At 46.1% G+C, this 24,824-nt stretch overlaps 1 protein-coding gene across 1 annotated transcript; it reads left to right on the plus strand.

Annotated features, from left to right (window-relative positions):
• Positions 1-731: 731 nt before the first annotated feature.
• RIPK4 (receptor interacting serine/threonine kinase 4) lies at positions 732-24,308 on the plus strand. Its single transcript, XM_051770801.1, has 8 exons — positions 732-1,124; positions 9,265-9,556; positions 17,208-17,356; positions 18,160-18,209; positions 19,235-19,393; positions 20,293-20,399; positions 20,921-21,173; positions 22,142-24,308. The coding sequence occupies exons 1-8, from the start codon at positions 943-945 to the stop codon at positions 23,317-23,319; spliced, it is 2,370 nt and encodes a 789-aa protein (XP_051626761.1). The 5' UTR covers positions 732-942; the 3' UTR covers positions 23,320-24,308.
• The last annotated feature ends 516 nt before the right edge of the window (positions 24,309-24,824 follow it).

Here is a 24,824-nt window from a genome sequence, read left to right on the forward strand (position 1 = left end):
GCCAAGTGGGAGTCGGGCTCTTCTCCCAGGCAACAAGTGACAGGACAAGAAAAAATGGCCTCAAGCTGCACCAGGGGATGTTCAGGTTGGACATCAGAAAGAATTTCTTCAGGGAAAGGGTGGTCAGGCATTGGCAGGGGCTGCCCAGGGAGGTGGTGGAGTGCCCATCCCTGGAGGTGTTCAAGGATGTGGCACTCAGTGCTCTGGGCTGGGTGACAAGGTGGAGAATGGTCACAGGTTGGAATTCATGATTTTGGAGGTTATTCTCCAGCCTAACTGATTCTATGAGTCCAGTGGTACCTGCAATTAGATCAACAAAAGGATCCAGGCACTGCAATCTGCCACTGGGATCATCAAAGCTTCTAATCCCAGGGGCAACTAAAACCCAGAGACGTGTCAGTTCTCAGCACTAGTTTCCCAGAAGCCTAAAAGCTGTTGCTCCAGAGCTTGCCTGGACAGACACAAGCCTTGGCCACGCAGTGAAGGCTCCCGGAGTCCTGCAGAGCCGAGTGGGATGCACAGGGGAAGGGATGGAGGGACGGCGTTCCCCGAGCAAGGGAAGAAGAAAAGGCAGGAACACAGTGGCTGGTGCTTCCCTGCCCTTTATTTAACAACTTGTTTGTCACGGCTCAACAGCGCGCGCTCGCTCCCCTCCCGCCCCATCGCTTTTGCCCGAGGAGCTCCGGACACGAACTTTGCCCCGGGACAGCTGTAACCCGGGAACTGCCGCGCTCCCCCGGTCCCGGGAGACAAGAGGAGCCTCGGGAAAACCCACCCACTCGCCCGGCCCAGGAAGTGACGCCGGGCCGGTCCCCCCCCGGCACACACCTGACTCACCTGACTCACCTGGGCGGGCGGACGGCGGGGAAGGAGGGAGGGAGGGAGCGGCGGCGGCTGCGCTCGCTCCGCGGAGCCGGGCGGTGTCCGGGCAGAGCGGCAGCGATGGCCAAGGACAGCGGCTCCCCGTGGGCCATGGGACTGCTGAAAACCTTCGAGGAGAGCGAGTTCGGCAGCTGGGAGAAGATCGGCTCGGGGGGGTTCGGGCAGGTGTACAAGGTGCGGCACCTCCACTGGAAGACCTGGCTCGCCATCAAGTGTTCGCCCAGCCTCCATGTGGATGAGAAGTAAGGGGGCGACGAGGGGAATTTGGGGGGGGGGGAACGACGACGGTGCTTTTCCCACGGGGGCATCCCGGAGCCCTCGGTTGCCCCACAGCTCCCTGCGGTTGCCCTTGCGTGGATGTGCAGCTGGGGGGAGCCGCGGGGTGACTGAGGGCTCCCCATTCGCAGCCTTGCCCGCCTCGCAGCCCTTTCTTCCGACAGCAGCAGATAGGATCAGGTATTCCATGTGCCTTGCCTGTTCCCTCGGAGCCACTCGGAAAGCATTTTTGCCCTGCCCAGGTTGTGCGTGTGTTGGCTTGTGCTAAAAGCAGTGGGCTCGCTGCGGCTCCAAAGGTCCTGGAATCCAGTCCCGAACGGGAAATGCTGAATGGGATCCAGGGGCTTCTCAGTGGGCTCCCTGCCTTGAGCAAAGCAGTCCTTTAGCTCGCAGGTGGGTTAGCCGTGACTCCTGTGCGGTAGTAGCAGGTTTAGGGTGGGGGGGCGTTGGGGTGTGGGTGCTGTAGCCGCGGGCTTGGTGTCTTTTGGGAGTGGGTGCTGAAAGGAGACATGGTGGGAAATGTGTTCACCACGTTCAGCTCAGGGCCAGCGCCTCTCCCTGTGTGTCTGTGCTCAGGGTGAGTCCTCACGGGGCAGTGCAGTGTGGGGCTGTGTTGTAGGGCAGGTAAAGGTACCACACAGTGGGAACCCCCTCCAGCCCACCTGCCCTCTGTGAGTAGCTGTGGTCCGTGGTGGAGGACGATGGGCTGTGCTGTGCTCATGCTGTGTATGGGATCATAAAATGGTTTGGGTTCAAAGGGACCTTAAAGATCATCCAGTTCCAACACCCCACCATGGGCAGGGACACCTTCCACTACACCAGGTTGCTCCAAGCCCTGTCCAGCCTGGCCTTGGACACTTCCAGGGATGGGGGCCTACTGAGTGCAGCTCTCCTTTCCTAGGAGAGGAAGGCTGTCAGATGCATCTTTAGAAACATCCTTCTGTTTTAGGGACAGGAGTGATTTCCAGCAGTCAGCATCGGTGCAGAAGGAGGTGAGTAGGGTCCAGTCGCATTCACAGAGCTTTTCCAGCTCCACGTTGATCTTGGGATCTTTACCAATTCATGAGCTGATTCTACAGTTCATTTTTTGAGAAGTGAGGTTGGTTCAGTCCCAAAAGGTTTTCATTGTTGTGGATCCTGCAGGAGGAGGGAGATAAGCTGCCTCAAGATTGAAAATGTTTGTAAGCCCATCTTCTACAAGATTTCTGGGGTTGTGAGGCATCTTTTCCATTATCTGAATTGCTGACTTTGCTATAGGCATGGCTTATGTAGTATAGTAAATGAAATTAAATGTCCTTTTTAAGAAAGGGGAAAGGGAGAGTTTAATATATGCATAGGGTAGCCGTGATGTCTGTGAATAAAATGGAAAAGACCTCAAAGTTGCAGAGGTTGTTTCGTTGGGTTAACCTGCAAGCCCCCCTACCATTAAAACTTCGAAGTAGATTTCAGGCCTTATGCTTGTTGAGGCCTAATCAAAATAGTACTGTAGCTGATTAATTTTTCAGTTAGGATTAAAACATGTCTTAAAAATAAGCCAGAACGTTTGTTACACTTTTAGTTTGCAAAACACATCTGGAAGTTTACTCCAGAAGTTAATTTTCACTCTGAGTCAAAGGATGCTGTCACCTATTTTAATAGGAACAATTAATTTTGAGAGTTGCTACCACAGCTGTATATTAATATATCCTGTGTCCAGTAGGGAACCACCTGTCCCTCAGTGGCTATGAGGTGTGCACATACTGGAAGACCATACAAACATCCAGTGCAATAAGCAAAAATGCCTTGAGAATTTGGGAACTTTGAGGGCGTGGTGGGGCTCCTGCAGCTTCTGATTCATTTCAATAAACCAATCCTTGAAACACTAATTTATTTTACTGTAGAATTTGTGCTTCAGATGCTTGAGGGGGAGCATTGATTAGAAACTGGAGGGTTCCTGGCCTTTGAAGCAGCTGCCCTTACAAAATAAAGTTTAGCTACATTTTTTTTTATTACTAGTTCTCCTTTGGGTTTTGGGTTGCTCTCCCTTTCAGGAGTTGGTTCCACTGAGACTTTTCACCCAAAAACTTTTCTAATAAACTTGTGCTATTCAAATGGTGGAGTGGGGGGCACAGACAAAATCAAACACTACCTCTACAGTCCGCAGGTCGAAACAAGCCTGTGTAATTAGACTGTTAATCCAGGAGATTAACTTGACTAGCTGTTACTTGGAACCCTGTGAAGAGCTAGCAGAATTGCCAGTGGTATCAGAAGCATTAACTGAAAAGCACGGAGGCTTTTTCTGATGTATTTATTTGGTACCACATTAAAACCCTGTTTGTAATGGCTCGGTGGCGGTAACGCTCTGTAGTCTCTCTTGCTGTGCTTCTGCAGACAGTGAGAGATTTGGAGTAATTCCCTTGGCAATTATCACATCACAGAGCCGAGTGGCCTCCAGCAGAAGAAAAACTGAATGTAGAGCCAGAAGTGCTTTTACCTTTAAGCCCAAGCCCTCTCAGACAATCCAGCCAAATTCCATTCCTAACACCTTGTTTGCTCCCACTTTCCCCCAGTCCCCTGAGATTGCATTTCCCAAATATGACTCAAGGTGCTCTCAAGGTGGGGAGGGTCGATTAAGTCCGAAGGAAAAGAGTGTGACAAAGAAAGGTGGAGGAGCCTCTTCCCCCAGGACTTGCATGGAGAGGGCAAAGCCACTTCTCTTTACCCGTGTGGGCCAGGATGGAAGTGTGGCCTGGAGAAGAAGGGTGGGAATCTTGGAGAGGATCCTTTGTGGGTTTCTTAAATCTGAACATAAACGTGCAGACTGTGACGGGTGTGAACGAGGCGACATTTCCTGGAGAGGGCTCCTCACTGGAGGTGTCGGCCGTGGGGGTGACTGCAGGGTTGTGGAGGTAGAAAGATCTGCCTTCTTCATTGGGGAAAAAAAAAATTAGCAAAGCCTTGTATGTACCTCCCTCTGCATACCCTGGATTTGGGAGTGGAGCAGGACTTAGAAGTTTACGAGGTTTTAGAAATGCCTTGCTTTTAGCGGAATCTGTGTTTATTTAGGTGATGAAGGTGAATAAACATCTCTTCTGGCGGCCCCTGGATGTGTAGGTAGAACCTAATACTCTCCTTGTGCTCCTTAAAGAGTAAAAGTGAGCCTGGCTCTCCAGTTTAACCTGTAATCCTCTGGTACCAGGGCTGTGCTACAGAGGTCTGTTAGCAGGGCTGAGATCTGTTAACCTGAAAGAAGGGGTTTTTTTCTTTTTTTCTTTTTCCTTTTTTTCCCCAACATATTCTGCCCAGACCACGTAGTGGTTTTTCCTGTATTCTCTTATTCTTGTTCTTCTCTGAGGGTCAGCAATGTGCAGGTCATTAAAGATGTTCCCTGCAGAGCAGAGGACACTGTATGCCCTTAAAACATATGCCACGATGCAGATTGAAAAGAGTTCCTGAAGAAATTCAGAGGTGTTAATAATTTTATGGACCCCATCTGCACCACCAGCAGTTTTTGCATTCCCTGACTTCCCTGGGCTGGGAGAAGCCTGGCTGCTCTGCCTCTGGAGGTGTTTAACACAAATGGCCCCATGACAGGTTTTCAGGGCCTTTTTTGAGTTTCTCTGGAGCAACTTTAACTGCTCTGTCTCAGACTCCATTAGGGAAATGTGGTGGCAGCGAGGGGGGGGAATATAGAACTGCAGGGACTGCCTCGTGAGTTTAAAGCTGTGTTTTTGTAACAGTGTTATCTGTAGGGCATAAAGATTGGATACACACAAATGCAGATACAGCCGTAATTCCTGCTGTTCTTGTGGCAGGGTTTGTGGTACAAAGGCTGGGCCCTGGGGAGTGAGGTGGTGGGCAAGAGCAAGTCCCTTGTCTCTCCTGCAGCATCCAAAGAATGCAGCCCTGTCTGTCCGGGGTCTGACTTTGAGGGGAAGCAGACAGCTCTTTTGAGGATGTCAGAGGTCTCCCATTCATGTAATATTTGTGATTGCTTTGAAAATGGCTGTTCTGTTATTGACTTCTCTGACAAAGATGCTGTTTGGCACTGGACTCAGTGCTAGAGCTCTTGATGTGTGTGCTCCTGTCTTCTAGGTCCATTATAGGGGGAAGTGTGGGCACCCCATGATTTACATGAGTTCAGCTGTCCTGCTTGCAAGTTTTTCCTTTTTTTTTTTCTTCTTTTTTTTCCTTTTTTCCCCTTTTTTCCTTTTTTTCCCTTTTTTCCTTTCTTTTTTCCTTTTTTCCTTTTTCCTTTTTTCCTTTTTTCCTTTTTTCCTTTTTTCCTTTTTTCCTTTTTTCCTTTTTTCCTTTTTTCCTTTTTTCCTTTTTTCCTTTTTTCCTTTTTTCCTTTTTTCCTTTTTTCCTTTTTTCCTTTTTTTCCTTTTTTCTTTTTTTCCTTTTTTTCTTTTTTCTTTTTTCATTTTTTTCCTGTTTTCCTGTTTTCCTTTTTTTTTCCTATTTTCCTTTTTTCCTGTTTTCCTGTTTTCCTTTTTTCCTGTTTTCCTTTTTTCCTGTTTTCCTTTTCCCTGTTTTCCTTTTTTCCTTTTTTCTTTTTCTCTTCTTTCTCTTCTTTCTCTTCTTTTTCTCCTTTCTCTCCTTTCTCTCCTTTCTCTCCTTTCTCTCCTTTCTCTCCTTTCTCTCCTTTCTCTCCTTTCTCTCCTTTCTCTCCTTTCTCTCCTTTCTCTCCTTTCTCTCCTTTCTCTCCTTTCTCTTCCCTCTCTTCCCTCTCTTCCCTCTCTTCCCTCTCTTCCCTCTCTTCCCTCTCTTCCCTCTCTTCCCTCTCTTCCCTCTCTTCCCTCTCTTCCCTCTCTTCCCTCTCTTCCCTCTCTTCCCTCTCTTCCCTCTCTTCCCTCTCTTCCCTCTCTTCTTTCTCTTTCTCCTCTTTCTCCTTTTTTTCTTTTTCTTATTTTTTTCCTTTTTCTCCTTTCTCCTTTTTCCTTTCTCCTCTTTCTCTTTTTTCCTTATTTCCTTTTTTGTTTCCTTTTTTTCCTTTTTCCTTTTCTTTTTTCTCTTTTTTGTTAAATTTTTATTACCATAATGGTAGGATATAGTACTGGAGGGGGAGGGGAACGGAGCCAAGGTTCTTAAAGAAGATAATTCTGACTCTTTAATCGTGTAGGCGTTAAATAAGAAACTATTATAACAGAGACTAGTCCTGTGCCTCTTGACTGAGAAACCCCACCTGGAGCTTTTCTTTTCCTCCACTTTGGATAATGCAGAATAATTTCTAAGCGCTAGGAGTAACTGAGCAGTGTAACACACACCCCCGTCCCATCCTTTGATCTCTTAAATCTGAACTTGGAGGATCCCTGCAGCATCCTTTGTTGCAGCATTAGCACTTGTGTATTGAGGCGACGGGCTCACTGAGAACACCTCAGCCGACTGCCAGTGGCACCTCGTAAGGGAAAAGGGAAGGGAAAAGACCTTTGATCTTTGCCTGATGGAGGAGATCTTGTTTTAACGAGCTGTTTGTGTTAATACGATTAATGCAAGTGCACTCCAGCGCTTGGCTGATGACTCTTTTGGCTCTCTTTATTTCTTTTGTCTTCTTTCCTTTTCTGTTTTCTGAAGGTGACAGGGACCTTTTGGAAAGGTATTTGAAAGCCGACTTGTCTCCCCTGGCTGTGCCAGTTTTGTGCTGTCTGATTGCCACCTTTTGCCACCTGATTGCAACTGTTGCCACCTTTTAAGGCAAATTAGATAAAGGGCACTTGCCTGTTCGTTAGTAAGTTAATTCACTCAGTTAACCGGGTCTGGTTCAAGCAGAAACGGAGCTTTTTATTATTATTTTGTTGAAAGTGAAAATTCTCTTTTTGTGGGGAAAATGCCCCATTTCGAGCAGCCGATCTCTGTGTTTTTGGTGATGGTCTCTGAGGCTGTTGTTAGCCCGAGAACCCCATCCCCGGGAGTCTGGTGGTTCTTGCTAGACTTTAGCTGTTGCTGGGTTCTTGCCTTGCCTTGGAGGGCTCAGACAGGTATTTTACATCCCTGACTCCAGAGCTCAGCCCGCCGAGGCCTGGTGAATTATGCTGGCTATGCATGTGGCTTGGGGGCAAGGAGTTGGTTGTGTTATTCATGGGCACTCCCTTCCAGCGTGCCAAGGAGCAAACTGGGTACTTGTCTGCAAAGGCAATTATTTCACAAGAAAGTTGCTGTAGGGAGCAGCAGGAGCCAACATGGTTAACAGAGAGAAAAGATTTCCCTTATCTTTTTTTTTTTCCTCTCAGCGTGTACGTCCCTCTTAGACCATTTCTCAGCCTGATCTTGCCTCTGAAATAGGTCTGGTGCTTCTGGCTAAGCTCGACTTGCCCCTGGTGTGAAATGTTGCCTGAGTCAGGCGGTTGCAGGCTGCCACAGCAGGTGAGGAGCAGGCAGCAGACCGTGTTCCCACCTTGGTTGGGTTTACATCCCACAGCAGGCAAAGCAGAGGGGAACCGGAGTGTCCTAATGTGGAGTCTGAGGGCCAAATGACAGCTCCCAAAATCGCTCCCACGTGGGAGCACTGAGGGTCCCTTGCAGGCTGTGAGTGGTGTGTGCTGCCCCCGACTCATCCAAGCACTGGGGGGACTCGTGGGAAGGGGAGACTTTGCTGTATGAAGGTTGGACTCGGCATTTCTCTTTTTGGAAGAGGAGAGTGCTTCTAGCTCGGATTTAATTTTTTTTTTTTAAAAGAAGTTTGATGGAGCTGGTAGCTGTGCTGTGGCAGAGGCTCCCACAGCAGTAACTGGCATCACTTGGTACTGGCACAGGGCACAGACTGCGGCTGGGGCAGGATTTGTCTCCAGGTGTTTTCCAGGCGACAGAGCTTTTTGCCTTGCAGAGGGTACAAACATCTTCTGATCAGCCATTGCAGTTGCTGAGAATGTGCTCCCTGAGCTTTATGTTTAAACCCTGATATCTCCCAGGAGAGTTGGTCACCCCAAAATGCCTGCACAGGGGTAGGGGAGCATCAAAGCAATGTGATTTTTTTTTTTTTCTTTCAAAGTAGGACCCTCTGCTTACCAGGCATCTTTGTTAAAACTTCTTCCTGTTACTTCAGGTACTTCTCTCCAGTAAATAGCATACACATCTTGGGTACATTGCAGGAGCTGTTGTGAAATAAGAGAGGGTCTGTTCAGGAAATATGACCTGTCTGACCTCCCTGTGTCCTCCTGTGCATCGGTGGGTGACAGCAACAGTGATGTCACCAATTGTGAACAATACCCACACCCCAAAGCTGCTCTGGGTATTGTTCATTGTCACTAATAAAGCAGTTTTTTAGAGACTGAAGGTTCTTTCACCAACCATTTGTGGCCCCTCTTTGTGGGCACAGTCAGACTGGGGAGAGGACACTTGTTTCCTCTTTTCAGTTCGATGCCCAGCGGGTCCCTCTGGGCTGTTGCAGAAGTGAGTGAGGTGCAGGAGAAGGGCACAGCAATTAAGGGTCTTGACCTGGGAGGCTGCAGCTTGGACTGAGTAACACTTAACCCTCCACAGGGTCAGGCTGAAATGACCTGTAAACAACCCGGGGTGCTCATTACACCTGCCAGGACCGGGCCTGTTACATCATTTAAAATGGTGCACCGGGAGTTTTTGGCATCTGCTGGAGCTGAGTGAGCACAGTGATGGAGTTGTCAAATCTGTATTTCGAGGACAGGGAGGATTTTGTTGTGCCTCCCTGGCTACAGCAGGCAGCTTGCTCCCCTAAACGGTGGCTCCCAGGGATTCCTCTCCCAACACTTGGGTCGGTGCATGGCCGCTGGAGCAATGCTGTCCGTGCTCTCTCCTGATTAACTCAGCCTTATGACTCACAAAAAGTTAATGACTTTAGCCCAAGGACTTACAGCAGTGGTAAATGTGGGCTCTGCATGTATTGTCCTCGTTCTTAACAGCACAGCATAAACATCAAAGCGGGGAGATGGGCTTTGTGCTCGGGATATTTGCACTGTGGAAGTGTGTGCCTCGCCTGTTTTTCATCCTTTAGGAGCATAAAAAACAGAGTTAGTAAACGTGGAAATACACCTGGAGTGCAGGCTGGGGAGGTGTAGCATGGTTCAGTCAAGTGGGTTATAAGAAGTGTTTTGTGCACGTCTGGTGGGAGGAAAAACATTTATTCCATCCTTCACCTTCCCTTCTCCTACCCAGGGAGCGCATGGAGTTACTGGAAGAAGCCAGGAAGATGGAAATGGCAAAGTTTCGCTACATCCTCCCTGTTTATGGCATCTGTAAAGAGCCGGTTGGCTTGGTCATGGAATACATGGAAACGGGGTCTCTGGAAAAGCTCCTGGCTTCCGAACCTCTGCCCTGGGAGCTGCGCTTCCGCATCATCCACGAGACAGCCGTGGGGATGAACTTCCTGCACTGCATGTCCCCTCCACTGCTCCACCTGGACCTCAAGCCTGCAAACATCCTGCTTGATGCCCACTACCATGTCAAGGTATGCACTGGACAGTCCGTGCCAGGGACCCACCTTTGGATATTCTTGCATGGCTCCTGCCAGGTGCAAAAAGCCTGGGAAAAAACCAGCAGCATTCCTTTTGAATTAGAAAATGCCCACTGAGCCAACCTTGCCAATCTCCAAATTTAAATCCTGAGATTAGCTCAGTTGGTTAGAGCATGGTGCTAATTAATAACAACAAGGTTTTGGGTTCTGTTCCTGTCTGGTCCATTCACTTAAGAGTGGGACTTGATGACCCTTGTGGGTCCCTTCCAACTCAGAATACTCTGTGAAAATATACCCAAATAAAACCCAAAACTAAATCCACCTGATTATGCAACATTTTGATACATAAGTCAATAGCAAACTTGTGAGAACTCCCCCGAAATTTTAGAAGGATGCAGTGAACTCTGTTTTTGAGACCTAAAGGGTCCTGCTATACATTTCCTCACAGTAGGGTCATGAGGCAGATGAGAACAAGGAGAGAAAAACAGTGTGAACCTCTAAATCATCTCTGCCACATGCACAGCTCCCAGTGGTTGCCTTGTTCTGTCTGGGTCTTCCTGGCTTTGTATGCACCACTAAATATGCAAATCTCATTTACAGCTGGAGTCTGGAGAAGCCTTCCCAGAGGCAACTCATTTTGCCCTTTCATTTGCTCAGAGCATGTACAGTGAACAAGCATCTCTGTCCTGACTGTTTGTGTCTACCAGAGGTCACTTAAAGGAATTTTTTGTGGCTGTAACAGCATGAAATTCTTTTTGTTATCCATTTCCAGAGTAAGCCAGCAAACTTGTTAGCCTTCTCTGTTGGAGGTTCTGTTTTGACAGCTGGACCAAGGAGGTTGTGTTTGCTTTCTCATCTTTCCTTTTGGAGAGGAAACAGACTGAAATACAGCTTTTTCCTGGGTTTTTTAGGACTTGGTTTTTTGTTTTTGTTTGTTGTTTGTGTGTTTAGCAGTGCCATAATCCATCTACTCCTTGTTTTCCTACCCCCCTCACTAGTCAAGTGGCTTTGGTCTGGCTGTACCCTTCTGAAACTGAAGTGTTCATTGAATAAAGACATCTCTCCTGATGTCATGAGAGGGTTGGAGCCATGAGAGGAGTGAGCCTCCAATGAAATCACACCTGTGACAATCTCAGCTTTTTTCACTGGGCCTCTGAGTGCTTTACTTCTTAGAAGAATTTTCTTTCTGGGGCAGGAGGCATCTACAGGTGGTCATGCTATTAATACAGGAACATCAGGATCTGAACTGCTGAAAGCCTGTTCTCACACACTGGTGCTGAGAGGCCTGTGCTAGGTATTTATTTACTTAAAGCTCATGCTTGCTTGCATAACTTCTTAAATTCCTAATTCCTGACTCATCAATGACCCAAGATATGAAGGCTGTATTTTTCTCACTGTTTCAGGAGGTTGAAATGCCTGATATTCTGCCTGCTGTACAGCCTATATCTGGGGGGTGATGTAATACGAGGGGGCAGAGTGCAAAATGTACAAAAACTAAAAAAGTTTCTGGTGAGGTCATTGCTGACATCCCTAAACTGTTGCTACTCACTCGTGAAACGCATGAAGGTCTTCAGACCCTTCCCATGAAGTTCAGAAAGGAATGGTCTAATCCAAACCTTTTCCAGCCAGCAGTCCTTTACATCTGCAGGCATCTTGGGAACCCCTCCAAGCAGCAAAGCAGACCTAGGAACCTATATGCAAAACAAGAGATGAACGTGTTCTGTGAGGCGCCTTCACTTTAAAAGTGTGGCCCCAAACCTTCTTTTTGTGTGATGTGAAACTCATAATTAAATTTCAGACCCTGCAGCTTGATTTAATGTGAATTTTCTTGCTGGAAGGCTGCTGGAGCTGCTGATGGAGGTGTTTTTTTTAAATGCTAGCATTAATTTAGTAGGTGACCTGTCCCTAACAGAATCCTGAGGTGAGTGAAGAGATGTTGCACGCTGCAAAAGACGAGTTTGCAGATAGGGAAGACTTTTATAAACTGTTTGCCCTTGAGCCAGGAAACAGCCAGCCTTGCAGTGGAGCACATTAGAAATGCTGCTGTGCCATACTCGAGTTAAATGGCAACACACCCTCCTTCTTTTACGAGGACAGTGCTCACTGTAAAGCCCCGAGTGAGGCTGATGACTAACACAGTGCTGTTCTACAGAACTTATCATCAAGTGGGTGCCTCCATATCATAAAGCTTGTGTCTTACATAAGTGTATGCTGAATTTTGTCCTTGGGAGGGTAATTAAGAGGATGGGATTAGCCCGAGCAGGGATACAGATAGAGAGATATTAACTTTACCAAAGGCTCGCTGGGGGATTCCTTGGTGGTTTAAAATACATGGGTATGATACGTGCAACAGAAGGTGAAGCTTTGCTGTTTTTTGGAGGATGGATTCATGCATCCTCCCTTGGGAGCTGGTGGTGGGACCTCCCTTCCCTGCCATGTCTTGCTCCATCTTGGTTGCCTTAAGCAGTGTGGTTTCCTCGGGAGGATCATCCCATACCCAGGCAGGCTTTGTTAGCAGGGATCAGCCTGCATTTTTTTCTTTTCCTTACTATCAACCTCTTGCTTCTATTTGTACCAAGATCCTCCCTGCCCCTTTCTCCAGTGCATATATGCAGCCTTCCAGTATTTATAGGCTGTTCAAGACCTATTTTTTGCTTAACTCCCCCACGTCTTATGAGCTGCTTCTTCATCTCTCCTGCCCTCCGTGCACGTTGTTGGTTGTCTCCCCTGAGCTACCTGTGATGTGGCAATCACTGGCAGAGGGGAAGCAATGCCACATTCCAGCACTGCCCTCGTGGGCTGTGGGTTTGCTGTGATCCCTTCTTGGATGTGATCTCTGTCCAGGGGCCCTTTGCAGGAGACTAAACACCCCACCACGTGCAGAAATCTCATACCCTGACTTGTTGCCAGCTGCCCATGCCCTCGTGCTCTCTCTCTCTGCTGCTTCCCAGGTTTCTTATCTTCAATATCTCATGGTCAAGAGTGTTGGTTTTTGCTCAGGTATTTAAAATGAAGTCAACCCACAGCCTAATACTTCAGGGCAAAAGCCTTATTTTTAAGTTCTTGCTTCTCCTGCTGTCCAGCCTGATTTTTTGCAGCTCCTCATCTTGACATATATATGTGTACACACACACAGATACATGAGTGTATGTGTGGGTTCATGCACACACAGAGGCAAGCCCGACCAGTTATTTTTCATCTCCCAGACTTTTCTTTTAAAGAACTTGAAGCAGACTGAGCTGCCCTCAGCTGTGCACTGCTGTGAGCTCACTGTAGTTGCTTTTATCCCCTCCCCAGTTCTCCAGTTTAAACCAGTGTGGAGAGTGAAGTTTGCTGCTGTGTTGTACCGTGCTGATGGTCTTGCTAAACGTGGGTAGTAGAGGTGATCTTCACTTTTACTTGATTCAGCTGAAGAAGAGGCTGCAGAATTTCTGAGCATGGATTTAGAGGCAGCCTAGTCAGATGGCAAATTTCTTGATCAGAAATCTTCTTGATGTAGGTGGTTAAGTGTAGGTCCAAGTGATACCCAGAGGCCAGGCTGGTGAAGAGCAGTTGTCTCTCTTTATTAGAAATTCCTGATGTAGTTAGCACAGCCACTTTGTTATCAGCTGCAATTGCTCTGCTGTTATTAGAAATGAGGAGAATCTTTGTTTTGTGTGTCCCTTCTGGCTGTTTCCCACCCTTCCTGATCAAGGTAGGTTTCCATACAGGGCTGTTGTCGTATGGCTCTTTAATCCCAACCAACACAGCTGGTTTGCACCTTGATCAATTCTCTGATTGATCTAATTGTGGTGGCACAGGGGAGGGAACAAAACCACCCCTGTTACAGTCATGCAGATTTATGATGGATTAAAATGGATGTTTGGCTTTGGTTCGTGCTGCTTCTGGAGAGAAGCATTACAATTGTCCCACCTGAAATGGGTTTTGAGGAGTTAAGGTTTCAGGGCAGACTGGAAAAGGATGGAATATAGCCTCTTTCAGAAAGACTTCTTTTAGTAGCTAACTGAAGTGTGTTCATAAACACTGAAGTAATGAAATAGGTTTGAAGTGCAGATGCTGGTTGTGTCTATACTGGAGTTAATTTTTAATCATAATTTTTAGTAGTCCAAACATGTGCATATTTCTTAAAAATTTTTGTCTTTCTTAAAGAACAAAACTGAAACAAAGAACCTTTCTCCCCTACCCCCAGAAAAACCAACCAAACAAAGCAACCCTCCCACCCCCAGACATCTGAAAACCCTGTAGACAAATGTGGTGGCATTCTCAACATCCAGGTGCACAACAGACTTTGGACAGAGACAAATACTGGATGTGCCAGCAAGCGATTAAAAATTAATCTGATGGATTTGTTACCTATTCAATGAAGAAAACCTTTCGTTGAACTCTGTCCCTGAGTCCGTGGCAGTGGGTTCTTGAGTCTTACTTGCAGGAAAATGCCATGCAGCATCAGGAGCTAGGGGCTCATTCAGGACGTAAGGAGCTAAGGGCACAGTTCAGGATGGTCTGTCAGGAGTCATTAGTTAAAGAAAACACTTTCCAAGCACTGATTTCCAAGCTACATCCCTGCAGTGTTTGGGAACAGCTGACTGTAGTAACCATTGTGGTTATGTGAGCAAATCTCGTAGTTAAAAAAAAAAAAAATTACAAAAAGTACTTTAACAAACCCAAACCATCTAAAACTTTGCAAGTGAGTGTTTTTCTACAAACCAGAATGGAAAAAAACCCCACAAACGACAGATGCACGGTGCGCTCAAGTTAAAACAAACTAAACTTAAAAAAAAAAAAAGAAAGAAACCCAAATCTCCAGGTCTTGGGATCTCTCAGTAAAGTCAGCGTTGCTGGGAAGGAAGGAAAACACGTGCAGCTCCCCTCCCCAGCCGGTGCTCACGTGTTTGTTCTCATGCAGACCTTTAAGGAGCGGAGCTGTCTGAACATGAACCATCCCACTGTCTGCGTGGGCTCTGGCCAAGGTTTCCTTTTTCTCTTCTTCCTACCCCTTCACCGCGGGTTTTGCATGAAGCCTCTGTCGCCTCCGTGTCTCCTCTCAGCTCTGCTGATACCAGGGGTGCTTTTGAAGCACGGTGGGACCCACCTGGAATAAAAATAACCGGTGCGAGGAGCGAGACTGCGGGTTCGCAGGGCAGATCCCGGGGTGGGCTGCAGGGATAGTGGGGATGCAGGGGAGGGAGTGGGGAGGGCTGCTCCACTTCCACTGCCTGCACCAGCAAGGGTGCCTTGTGTTGCAGAACGAGGTACCTGGCAAGCAGTTTAAAGGCAAAATAGGTAAGTTAAGTGGCTGTATCTTCCACCCACTGCGCAGTTCCCACTGGTGTTTAAAGAAACTGCATAACTAAACACACCGTGCAGTTGTGGAAAATTTACCCTAAAGGAACTAATAAAAGCCACAAAAAACTGTCTGCAGAATCTCACTGTTTTGTTGCAGCCTGCAAGATAAACAATTCCCCAATTTCCAGTGCTTTCTGCAGGGTTTGGTGTGATCAAAGCCCTGCTCTACAGGTGAATTTCCTTTTAATGGGTATAAAACGCAGTCCTTCACAGTAGGTAGGGGCAGGTCCACAAGGTGAAGTTTTTGCTAGGCTAGGGGGGATATTCTATGTACTTTAGCCGTTTCTTAGTTTGTAGGGTGACTGAGACTTTTTCTATCTAACGTGGTTAGCTCCTGCCTTAGCCCCCAGCCTTACATTCCCACATGGCTGGTGGCTCTGAGCGCAGGAGTGTCACTGTGCTGCCTGCATTTCATCTTTATTTCTTAACTGACACAGGAGGAAACGCTGTGCATTGTTTAGACAAAGAGGAAGGTGAATGACTGTAATTATGCCTGGATTTCTTGAGGTGTATCCAAGCCTCTGCTCCGCGTTAATCAAAGGACAGCGGCGCTTCTCCGAGTCGGATCCGTTCAGACTTGCAGCGTTCGGTTCATTCCTTACCCTGACACCACGGGGCTTGTGGGATGTTGGGGCTGTGCTTTTGTTCTCCCGTGGAGCACTAAGTGCCCCAAACTCATGCAGTGCTTCCTGGGGTGGTCGATTCAGCTCTTCCCAGAGTTAAGCTGGATCGCAAACCCGGGTTTCTTGACTCCTTGCGGCTTTCCTGAACTCCACTGCTTGGCTTGTTGAGGAGTCCAGCAATCCCCCACTGAGACTGTAACCCCACAAGCAACTATGCCTCCAGCTGACTACACTTTTTTCTCTTTTTCCCCCTTTTTTTCCCTTTCATTTTTTTTCTCCACTCTTTCCCACATTACCCTGCAGATTTAAGACATAGGTGGACAGCAGGTTGGATATACCTGTGTGCTAGGGGACAGGACTTCTCCATCTCCTGAGAATGCCTCTGTTGAGCTCTTTGTCCATGGGAGAGGTTCTTCCTGAAGCTGTGTGGGTTGCTTTGTTTGTTTTATGGCAAAGGGAGATTCCTAGCATGGCTGTGTAACCTGCCTGTTCTCCAGGAGGCTGAAGCTGGCAGCAGTTTTCTCCCTTTCCAGTAATGGACACATGTTACAACTGGTTTTGTGGTATCTTTAGAGAGAAACTTCTGAAAGTGTAAAGTCGCAGCCTATTAAAAAAAAAAAAAAAAAAAAAGCTTTTTTTAATTATGCTTCTTGTTTTGAGGGAGAACTTTCTCAAAGGAGAAGCTGTGAAGATCAAAAGGGGAATGAGTCACTGAAAGACCTGAGTATTTATTAGATAAAAAGCATGTATAAGTCAGGATGAGGGGGAATCTTACCTAACATGTAGGCAAAAATCAGTGGGCTGAGTGGTCCAAAAAGACTTGACTTTCCTTGAAATTTCCACTTAACATAATAGACATTTTTTTGTCCAGTGGGAAATAACTAAGACAAAGGAAATTCCTTGCCTATCTGTTTGCTCAACGATTGGTATGCCCTTGAGAGCAAATGAATGCATATTTGTTTGACACTTCAAATTAAAGTGGAGGTGTGTCCTTTTTATATAAACTTGCTGTCACTTGTTTTGTTCATTTCAGCTGCGTTCGCTGCGTCACTGCTCCAACTTGCTGCATCTCCTGGTTGCCAGAAAGAATTCCCTGTGTGGGTTTTGGATGTGTGTGTGTGTGTGTGTTTTCATCTGGGGTTTTTTTTTTTTAAACATTTGGTGGCTCTGGTGTTGGGTTTGGTCCTTGTTGGCATGGTCAGTGTAACAGTGGTGTCTGAAAGGGCAGTTCTCCAGAGCTCACTGGAGAGCCCAGGATGTTTAAACACAGCACACAACGTGAGGTTGCGTAGGGAAAGGGGGTGGCAGGACCAATAATTACATTAAAGTAGTTTGCACTACCTAAATTTGACTGGGTTTAAATTACAATAAATTGTCTTGACTGTTTGTTGTGTTTGCTATGTAATGGGCTGACATGCTGCTGCTTGCAAAAACTGCTTGCCTTTATTTTATTTGCTTCTTTTAGCTTAACCATCAAGAAAAACCTACCATGGCATTACGCTTCCAGAGATGTTTTCTTGGCTTAATATTTCTGAACAGCAGCTCACTGTATTTGTTGGGTTACACCTGTAGTTCTTTGCTGAAAATTTTTTGTCAACACCTTGAAAAATCTAATGGTACTCTGTACTTTTCTTCTCCTCTCCCCTCCTCCTTTTTTTTTTTTTTTTTCCCTGCAGATTTCTGACTTTGGACTTGCAAAGTGCAATGGCTTGTCCCATTCCCATGACATCAGCATGGATGGCTTGTGTGGCACAATTGCCTACCTTCCTCCAGAGCGCATCAAAGAGAAAAACAGGTGTTTTGACACCAAACATGATGTGTACAGGTCAGTTAACTACAAAAACACTTAAAACCACTGTTGGTAATGCCGTAAAATGAGCCCTCTTTTTCTGGTTATAAAACCTAATGAAGTATGAAACCCCTAAATCTAGTTAGACCCTCACGTGTCACATTTGCTTTGCTTTTTGCAAAGCCTTTACAGGGTAGAGGCCTTTTAAAAAAAAACTGCATCTGATCCTTGGTCTTGAAGTTATTTATTAGCAACTGGCATGGGAGGCACTCTGCCCACCTTTAATGTCCCATCTAAAAGTACATCTTGACCTACTTCTTGAGTCTGTGACAGAATTCTTAGTTATCTTCAGTGGATTTCATCACTAGGTCTTTGGCTGTTCTTTCATGGCAAGATGATTAGGAAAAGGAAATCAGAGCTGTAGATTAAAGAGATATGTGTTATTCTAAATGGAATGTATTTCTTTAAAGTCGTCTCACAGGGTAAAAGCATTAAATTAAATCCACTGTAATGCTTTGCTGCTCTCTGATTTTGTCAGTGTTGATGTGGGGTAGTTGGTAAATGCTACCAAGAACTTGGCAGCCTCCAGCAAGTCCCTCTGTTTGCTGCCTCAGGTTCCTCCCTGCAAAAGCTTGACTTTGAAGTCGTGGTTCTTGGCTGCATCTTGCTGTGTGTGTTCAGCTGAATTAGATGCAGAAGTGGAGGGACAAAGAAAATAACCTAGGAACTTAGAAAAATAAATTATACTTCTGTGGGTTTTTTGGCTTTGTTTAAAAAAAATAAAACTTAAAAATTGCTATTTTCTAGAAATAATTTTTTTGCTTTTTTATTTTTGGTAGCTTTTCCATTGTGGTTTGGGGAGTTCTTACACAAAAGAAGCCTTTTGCAGGTAAGTTGTGGGTTTGTCTTGGAATTTTTTTCCATTTTCCCACTGATAAGCACGCTTCCTGCCCCACCAGCCCCAGATTATGTGCATGACCTCCAAAGTCCTGCACGCTTGTATGGTAAACCCTTTTAAGTTCTCCAGTTCTGATCACAAATATAAGTCCTCCTGTGTCCTACTTATAAAAACAGAGCCCATATTGCTGCAGGGGCCCTTGTCTGCCCCTTTTTGCTCCCAGCATGCACAAAGCTCCACGTTGGTGTGTGGCCTGCTCAGACTTCTGATATACTGGCAAAGCCAACCTGGCAGGCAGCTCTGCTGTTTTCTCTCTGTAGAGAGGTTCTGTAGTTTATTTGTAGATTGTGGGTACAGATCTGTTCCTTTAAAAAAAAAAAAAAAGGCAAGCTGTCTGTGAGAATAAGCCTTGTTCCACCCCACAGTAGATGCACCTCTCAACAGGCAGCTATTTATTCTTTATGACTTTTCCTGTGTCTATGGCTGGTCTATGTATAGCAGACATGTCTGAACAAGTTCCAGTCTGCTGTTAATTTTTCCTCCCTGTGAGAGATTCCATTTAGCCCAATGGTTGATTCACAGTCAGGGGCCACATTACAGCACTTCTTGAGTCGTGTTCTTCCTTCACCTCTATGAACAGTTCAGGTACTTGGTCTAAATAAAACTTAAGGTTCAGTTTTCTCGCAGCAGATATGGAAATACAAAAGAGAGGTAGCAAAGAAATGTTTGAGGGTTTTTTTTCTCTGGTTCTGTGTCTTTTTTTTTTTTTTTTTTGGATGGAGAAAGAGCACAGTAGCTCATGGAGAATTGTTTTTAACTGATACATGGGAGAGCAGGTGTTACTGCATTGAAAAATGTATTGTGGGAGAAGACAACTATATTTTTTCCCCCTATTGATAAGAACTCCGGGAAAAAATGCATGAAAACAAAATTTCAGCACTCTTAATGCTCTTAGACAAAAGAGAAATGATTCCTTTTTCTGGGAGATCTTAATTTGTGTTGCCTTTGCTTTACAGAGGAAAACAACATTTTACATATTATGGTAAAAGTAGTTAAAGGCCACCGCCCAGAGCTACCTGCTGTTTCCAAATCCAGACCTCATTCATGTAATAACTTGATCAAACTGATGCAAAAATGTTGGCAAGATGATCCTGGTGAACGGCCAACATTTCAAGGTAAGATTTCCTCGTAACTTGGCTCCCCATTTATTCTTCTGTGAGTCACGTTATTGCTCAGGACTCTGCTAATCCTTGGGGTAAATGCTGTGCACCTCTGTGACAGAATAAATAGAGCACATTGTGTGGCAGAGACAATGATACAGGCCACTTACTCATTTGTGGAGGAAGGGATTATCTGAGGACATGTCTGACCATGATTGTGTTATGTAAACGGGTCAGGAGCAAGCCTGGTACTGAACCAGTCGATCCATTTAGCCAGAAATTGTGTTCATTTCTGATTGTGTGTGTTGGGGCAGAGGGCAAGCTGGAGTTGGTGTGGTTTTCACCATACCAAAGCACTGAAAACCCTGGCTCTTGAAATTTGCTCTTGTGTGTTGAGAAACTGGATTATTTTCTTGTAACGAAACCCTTTGTACCGTCATTTTTCTTCAACAAAAGGCAACTCTGGTGAAAGGCTTGAACTTGTCCAAAGCACCTGTTAGGAATTCAAACGTGCAGAAGGATGTAGCAAGTGCTTCCACCATTTAGCATTAATGGTAGAGATTTGCCTCTTCCCTCTCCTTCTGCTCAAACAAGGAATGGGGACTGAAGGGACCCCATATTTTAATAAACATGTCAGAGTCTGCCAGTACTGCATTGGTTCTCATTTCACAGTCAGTCCTGCAGCATAGCCACTGTGTAACACCAGTCTGGTTTGAATGTAAAAATGAATTGTTTGGGCAGCCCTGTGCACTCTTGTGCCCACTGATGAGGTGTTAGGTGGAATAGTCAGAATTGGAGTCTTTCTCCCACAGTATCTCAAAGCTGTTAAGTTCTATTGCCAGAGAGAGGCAGCAGGGCATCTCAGAAAGTCTCCTGTAAGAAAACCCTAAAACCTTCTCTTACTTTCTTCGAAGAAATCACTTCACAAACAGAGGCCCTCTGTGAAAAACCAGAAGATGAAACAAAAGAGATGATAACTCAGGACCTGGACACCAAGAATTCCCCAGAGCAGCAGCCTGAGGTATTTTCTCTTTCACTTCTTGTTCAAACGTGATGGGTTTTGTGAGGAACAGTTTCCTCTGTGACCTGTAACCTCCCAAGCAACCTTCTCTTTGCTGCTTTTGAGCACTGCCTTGCCTGATAGAAGTGGGTCTTGGTGAAGGACTGGAATGCCAAAGTGACAGCAGGAGCATGGAATGAGCTCAGGAAAACCTCAGTGCAGCACCAAATGCAAGTGGATCTTACTCTGTTGAGGGAGAGCAAGACAGTTAGGAAACAAAAGCTGGAATGATGTGGATGTTACTGATCTTAAAAACCACTGTAGACAGAAGAGCCACATAGCTTTACTGGCTGTGTGAGTACTGATGGAAGCTGCCTTCCTGCTTCTGGAAAAATTTCAGTGACTTGGTTCATAGTTTTCATTTAATACAAATAGTCTGTAAAGGCTACCTGCAAATTAAGAAATTTATGTTTCTTCTCTAGAGCCTCGTGCTCAGTTTTCTTTGCTGACCCTTCTAAAATGCTTGTGTGCTTCTCTTGAAGGGGATTTGTGCACTGTCCCAGAAGAAACAGGAGCCTGCTCTACCGTCAGTTAAGGATTACAGTCTCTCAGAGTTATTGTCCCAGTTGGATTCAGGGATTTCACAGACTATGGAAGGCCCTGAGGATCTCAGCCGCAGCTCTTCTGAGTCCAAACTTGCCTCCAGCGACAAGCGGCTTTCAGGAGTTTCATCTGTAGATTCAGCTTTTTCATCCAGAGGCTCCCTTTCCCTTTCCTTTGAAAGGGAGAGTTCAGGTAATGGTCAAGTTTTTCTTTGTAGTTGTTTGGACTGGGGCATGGGAGTCAATGGGTTGGAGAGTAGTCATGTAAAGAATAACATTCTGGAAATTACTGTTAGCCTTGCTTTCTCTTGCTGTCAGCGCTACAAATTTGTTTACTGGAGGTAGTTATTTAAAGGAAAAAAATAAATATAAATAAAAAAACATTATGTGGTTCCCAAATGTGATCTAATGAGAAATAATAAATCTCATTTACTCTTTGAAAAGGAGTGACCTGAACTCCCATCAAAGCAGTTGCAGAATCAGTCATGTAGAGGTTGGTTTGGAAGGGAGGTCACATAGTCCAGCATCCCGCTTGAAGTGGGATTAAAGCCAATGCCCAGTCAGGTCAGCTGAGTTTGTGGCTTTTTCAGTTATACCAAACCTAAATCTGAGCACCTTTGTTTTTGCAGAAGACTCAAGCCACCCTCTCAGCAGCCCCTGTGAACAATGTAATAAACCCCCCCCTCACTTTTCAATCCAGTGCTGCAAAACCCAGCATCTATTTTCCAGTTGAGTAAACAATGATTAGCGCAGGGAGATCAACCACAGCATCCTCTGGTCTTCATGTCACAAGAAACAGAGTTAGTGGGGTTCCAAATTTGACCTGAAATTGTTCTGGGACAGTTGTGGGACAGAAGGGTGGATTGGTTTGCAGTCAACTCATTGCTGAAGCCAGCATATCTGTTAGCCATGGCCAGGTAAGGTTTGATGGGTATCAGAAATGTGATGATGTCTTTTCCATGGAATTAGAGGACAGTTGGGGTTAAGAATGGACCTTTAAAGGTCATCTAGTACAACCTTCTTGCAATGAGCAGGGACATCTTCAATTAGATCAAGTTGAATGTTTCCATGGATGGGGCATCTGTCACCTCTCTGGGCAACCTGCTGTTCCAGTGTTTCACCACCCTCATTGTAAAAATTTTCTTCCTCATATCCATTTAGATATTGGTACTACAGACATACAGAAGAGGAAGCTAACGGAGGCAATTCTGTCTGGAGATACCAGCAAGCTGATGAAGATCCTCCAGCCTCAAGATGTTGATATTGTTTTAGATGGGAACTCCAGCCTTTTGCACTTGGCTGTTGAAGCTGGTCAAGAAGAATGTGTCAAGTGGCTCCTCCTGTACAACGCTAACCCCAACCTCACCAACAAGAAAGGATCCACCCCTCTTCACATAGCCATTGAGAAGAAAGTTAAAAGCATCGTGGAGCTGATTATGGCTAGGAAAATCAACGTTAATGCCAAAGACGAGGACCAGTGGACTGCCCTTCACTTTGCTGCCCAAAACGGGGATGATTTCAGCACCAAAATGCTGCTTGATAAAAATGCCTCTCTAAACGAGGTCGATTTTGAAGGCAGAGCCCCCATCCACATAGCCTGTCAGTATGGCCAGGAGAACATCGTGCGGATCCTGCTGAGGAGAGGCGTCAACGTGAACATCAAGGGGAAGGACGACTGGGTGCCACTGCACTACGCTGCCTGGCAGGGCCACCTCCCCATCGTGAAGCTCCTGGCCAAGCAGCGGGGAGCGGACGTGAACGTGCAGACCGTGGACGGAAGGACCTCGCTGCACTTGGCCGCCCAGCGAGGGCACTACCGCGTCGCCCGGCTCCTCATAGACCTGGAGTCGGATGTCAACGTCCAGAACGCCCTCCTGCAGACTGCCCTGCACATAGCTGCTGAAACCGGCCACACCAGCACCTCCAGGCTGCTCCTGAAGCACGGCGCAGACATCGAGGCAGCCACGGCAGAGGGATACACGGCTCTGCACTTGGCGTCGCGCAGCGGCCACTTGGCCACAACAAAGCTGCTGATGGAGGAAAGGGCCAGCGTTCTGGCCAGGGGCCCGTTAGACAGGACAGCCTTACATCTTGCTGCAGAAAACGGGCACTCTGAGGTAGTGGAAGAACTTGTCAGTGCAGAAAACATCAACGTGCCTGACAGCGAAGGGTTCACAGCTCTTCACCTGGCTGCGCGAGGAGGGCACGCGAAAACAGTCGAGGTTCTCCTGCAGCACGGGGCGCACACTGACATGCCGAGGCCCAAGTGTCACACCCCGCTGCCCCTCGCTCAGCAGAGCAGCAGTAGCTCACTTACTGTGTTGTTGAGTGACACTTAAGCCAAAGGTGCCAGACGCGACACTTTTTAGTACCTGGTGTGAGGAGGCTGCTGGAGCTCAGCTCCTCAGGGCCTCCTGCAGCTGTGCAGTGACCCCACCAGCGGTGTCAGTGATGGACTGAGGTGCAGCCAGCAGAAGTTGGAATGTGTGATGAGACTGCACGTGGATGTAAGGCCCCGAGCTGGTCTGCCACGCCGTGGTCTGTGTCATTCATTCCGCACATGCCCTGCCCTGGCTGGATCTGGACATTCCCCTCCTGAGAATGTTGTGAGAGAAGGATGTGACTTGTGGGTTCCCCCTGCCTTCTTTTTTGTTTTTTTTGTTTAATGTGCCAAACTAATTTAAGAACTAACATTATGCTTTTTTATTTTCCTCAAAACAAAACAAAAAGATGTCACAGATTTCTGGTTTACTGCAGTGATCTGTATTTTGGGCTGAACGCCTCCAGTGTAGAATAAATAAAACACCAATCTGCTTGAAGTTAACGCAAGAGATGAGGAAAGAGCTGTTTAAGATAATCATGTTTCTGGTACTTTTTTTAATGGAGACATTGATTACAGATTTCCATGTACTCAAAATTTACGAGGCAGACTTAATAGCAATGCAGGATTCCAAAAATAATAAACAGAAGTAAAAGCTTAACACTGGTGTCTTCATATGCAGTACCACCTTGTGTGTGTTCTAAAATCAGTAAGCTGAACTAAGTGCTTAGTGGTTTGTCTTAAATAAACAAGTCAAAAGCTAAAATTCATACTGGACTGGAACTGGATGGTATATTCTCACACTGCTGTACCAATTTACGAAACAATGTTTGGAGGGGCTGATGACCAGACTGATATACTGTGTATATAGGATTTCTACCTGTTGTATGCTTTTTTCTACTGAAGAAAATAGATTGCTTAGAGTGGGTATGTTTTAATACACCTTTTAATTTCACTCTTTTCAAAGTACAAATGTGATCTGTTATTAATAAAAGATTGTGTTCTATATCTGTCTGTATTTTGTAGTTGTTAAAGCAACTGAAAACCCATTGAGCAGCAGCAGCACACAACTGTCATGTGCTTAATGATCATGGAATCATAGCATGGCCCAGGTTAGGAGGGACCTTTAGAGATCATCCAGTTCCAACCCCCTTGCCATGGGCAGGGACACCTTCCACTAGACCAGGTTGCTCAGAGCTCTGTCTTGAGTTTTAAGGCAGTTCACTGACTGCAAGTAGATGGTGAAGCCACGCTCGTGCCAATACGTGGAGGTTACAAAGCAATACCCCTGTTAGCAGAGCATGGCAGTCCCAGCAAGCTCCTGAAGCTGCTGACAGTGAAGCTTCTCGTTAAACAAACAAAACCATATTTTTCCTACTGCTGCCTTCAGCTTCTTTTGAGACCAGTAAGGTGGTCATGTTTCATTAAGCTGTGCTTAATCAGTCTCTCATTATAGCAAATGCAACCACAGACCACTTGGTCTCTTAGCACTGTGCTTAAACCCTTGGCCTGGCCTAGCACACA

This window comes from Manacus candei, unplaced genomic scaffold (assembly GCF_025592945.1).
Source record: "Manacus candei isolate 608988 ecotype Guabito, Panama unplaced genomic scaffold, ASM2559294v1 h1tg000126l, whole genome shotgun sequence".
Classification (NCBI taxonomy): Eukaryota; Metazoa; Chordata; class Aves; order Passeriformes; family Pipridae; genus Manacus; species Manacus candei.

Excerpts from the sequence above, each read along its gene's own strand:
- RIPK4 (XM_051770801.1), top strand. The coding sequence starts at position 943 with ATGGCCAAGGACAGCGGCTCCCCGTGGGCCATGGGACTGCTGAAAACC. Across the intron at positions 20,400-20,920 it reads CCCCAGAGCAGCAGCCTGAG|GGGATTTGTGCACTGTCCCA; the intron begins GTATTTTCTCTT and ends CTTCTCTTGAAG. Across the intron at positions 21,174-22,141 it reads CTTTGAAAGGGAGAGTTCAG|ATATTGGTACTACAGACATA; the intron begins GTAATGGTCAAG and ends ATATCCATTTAG.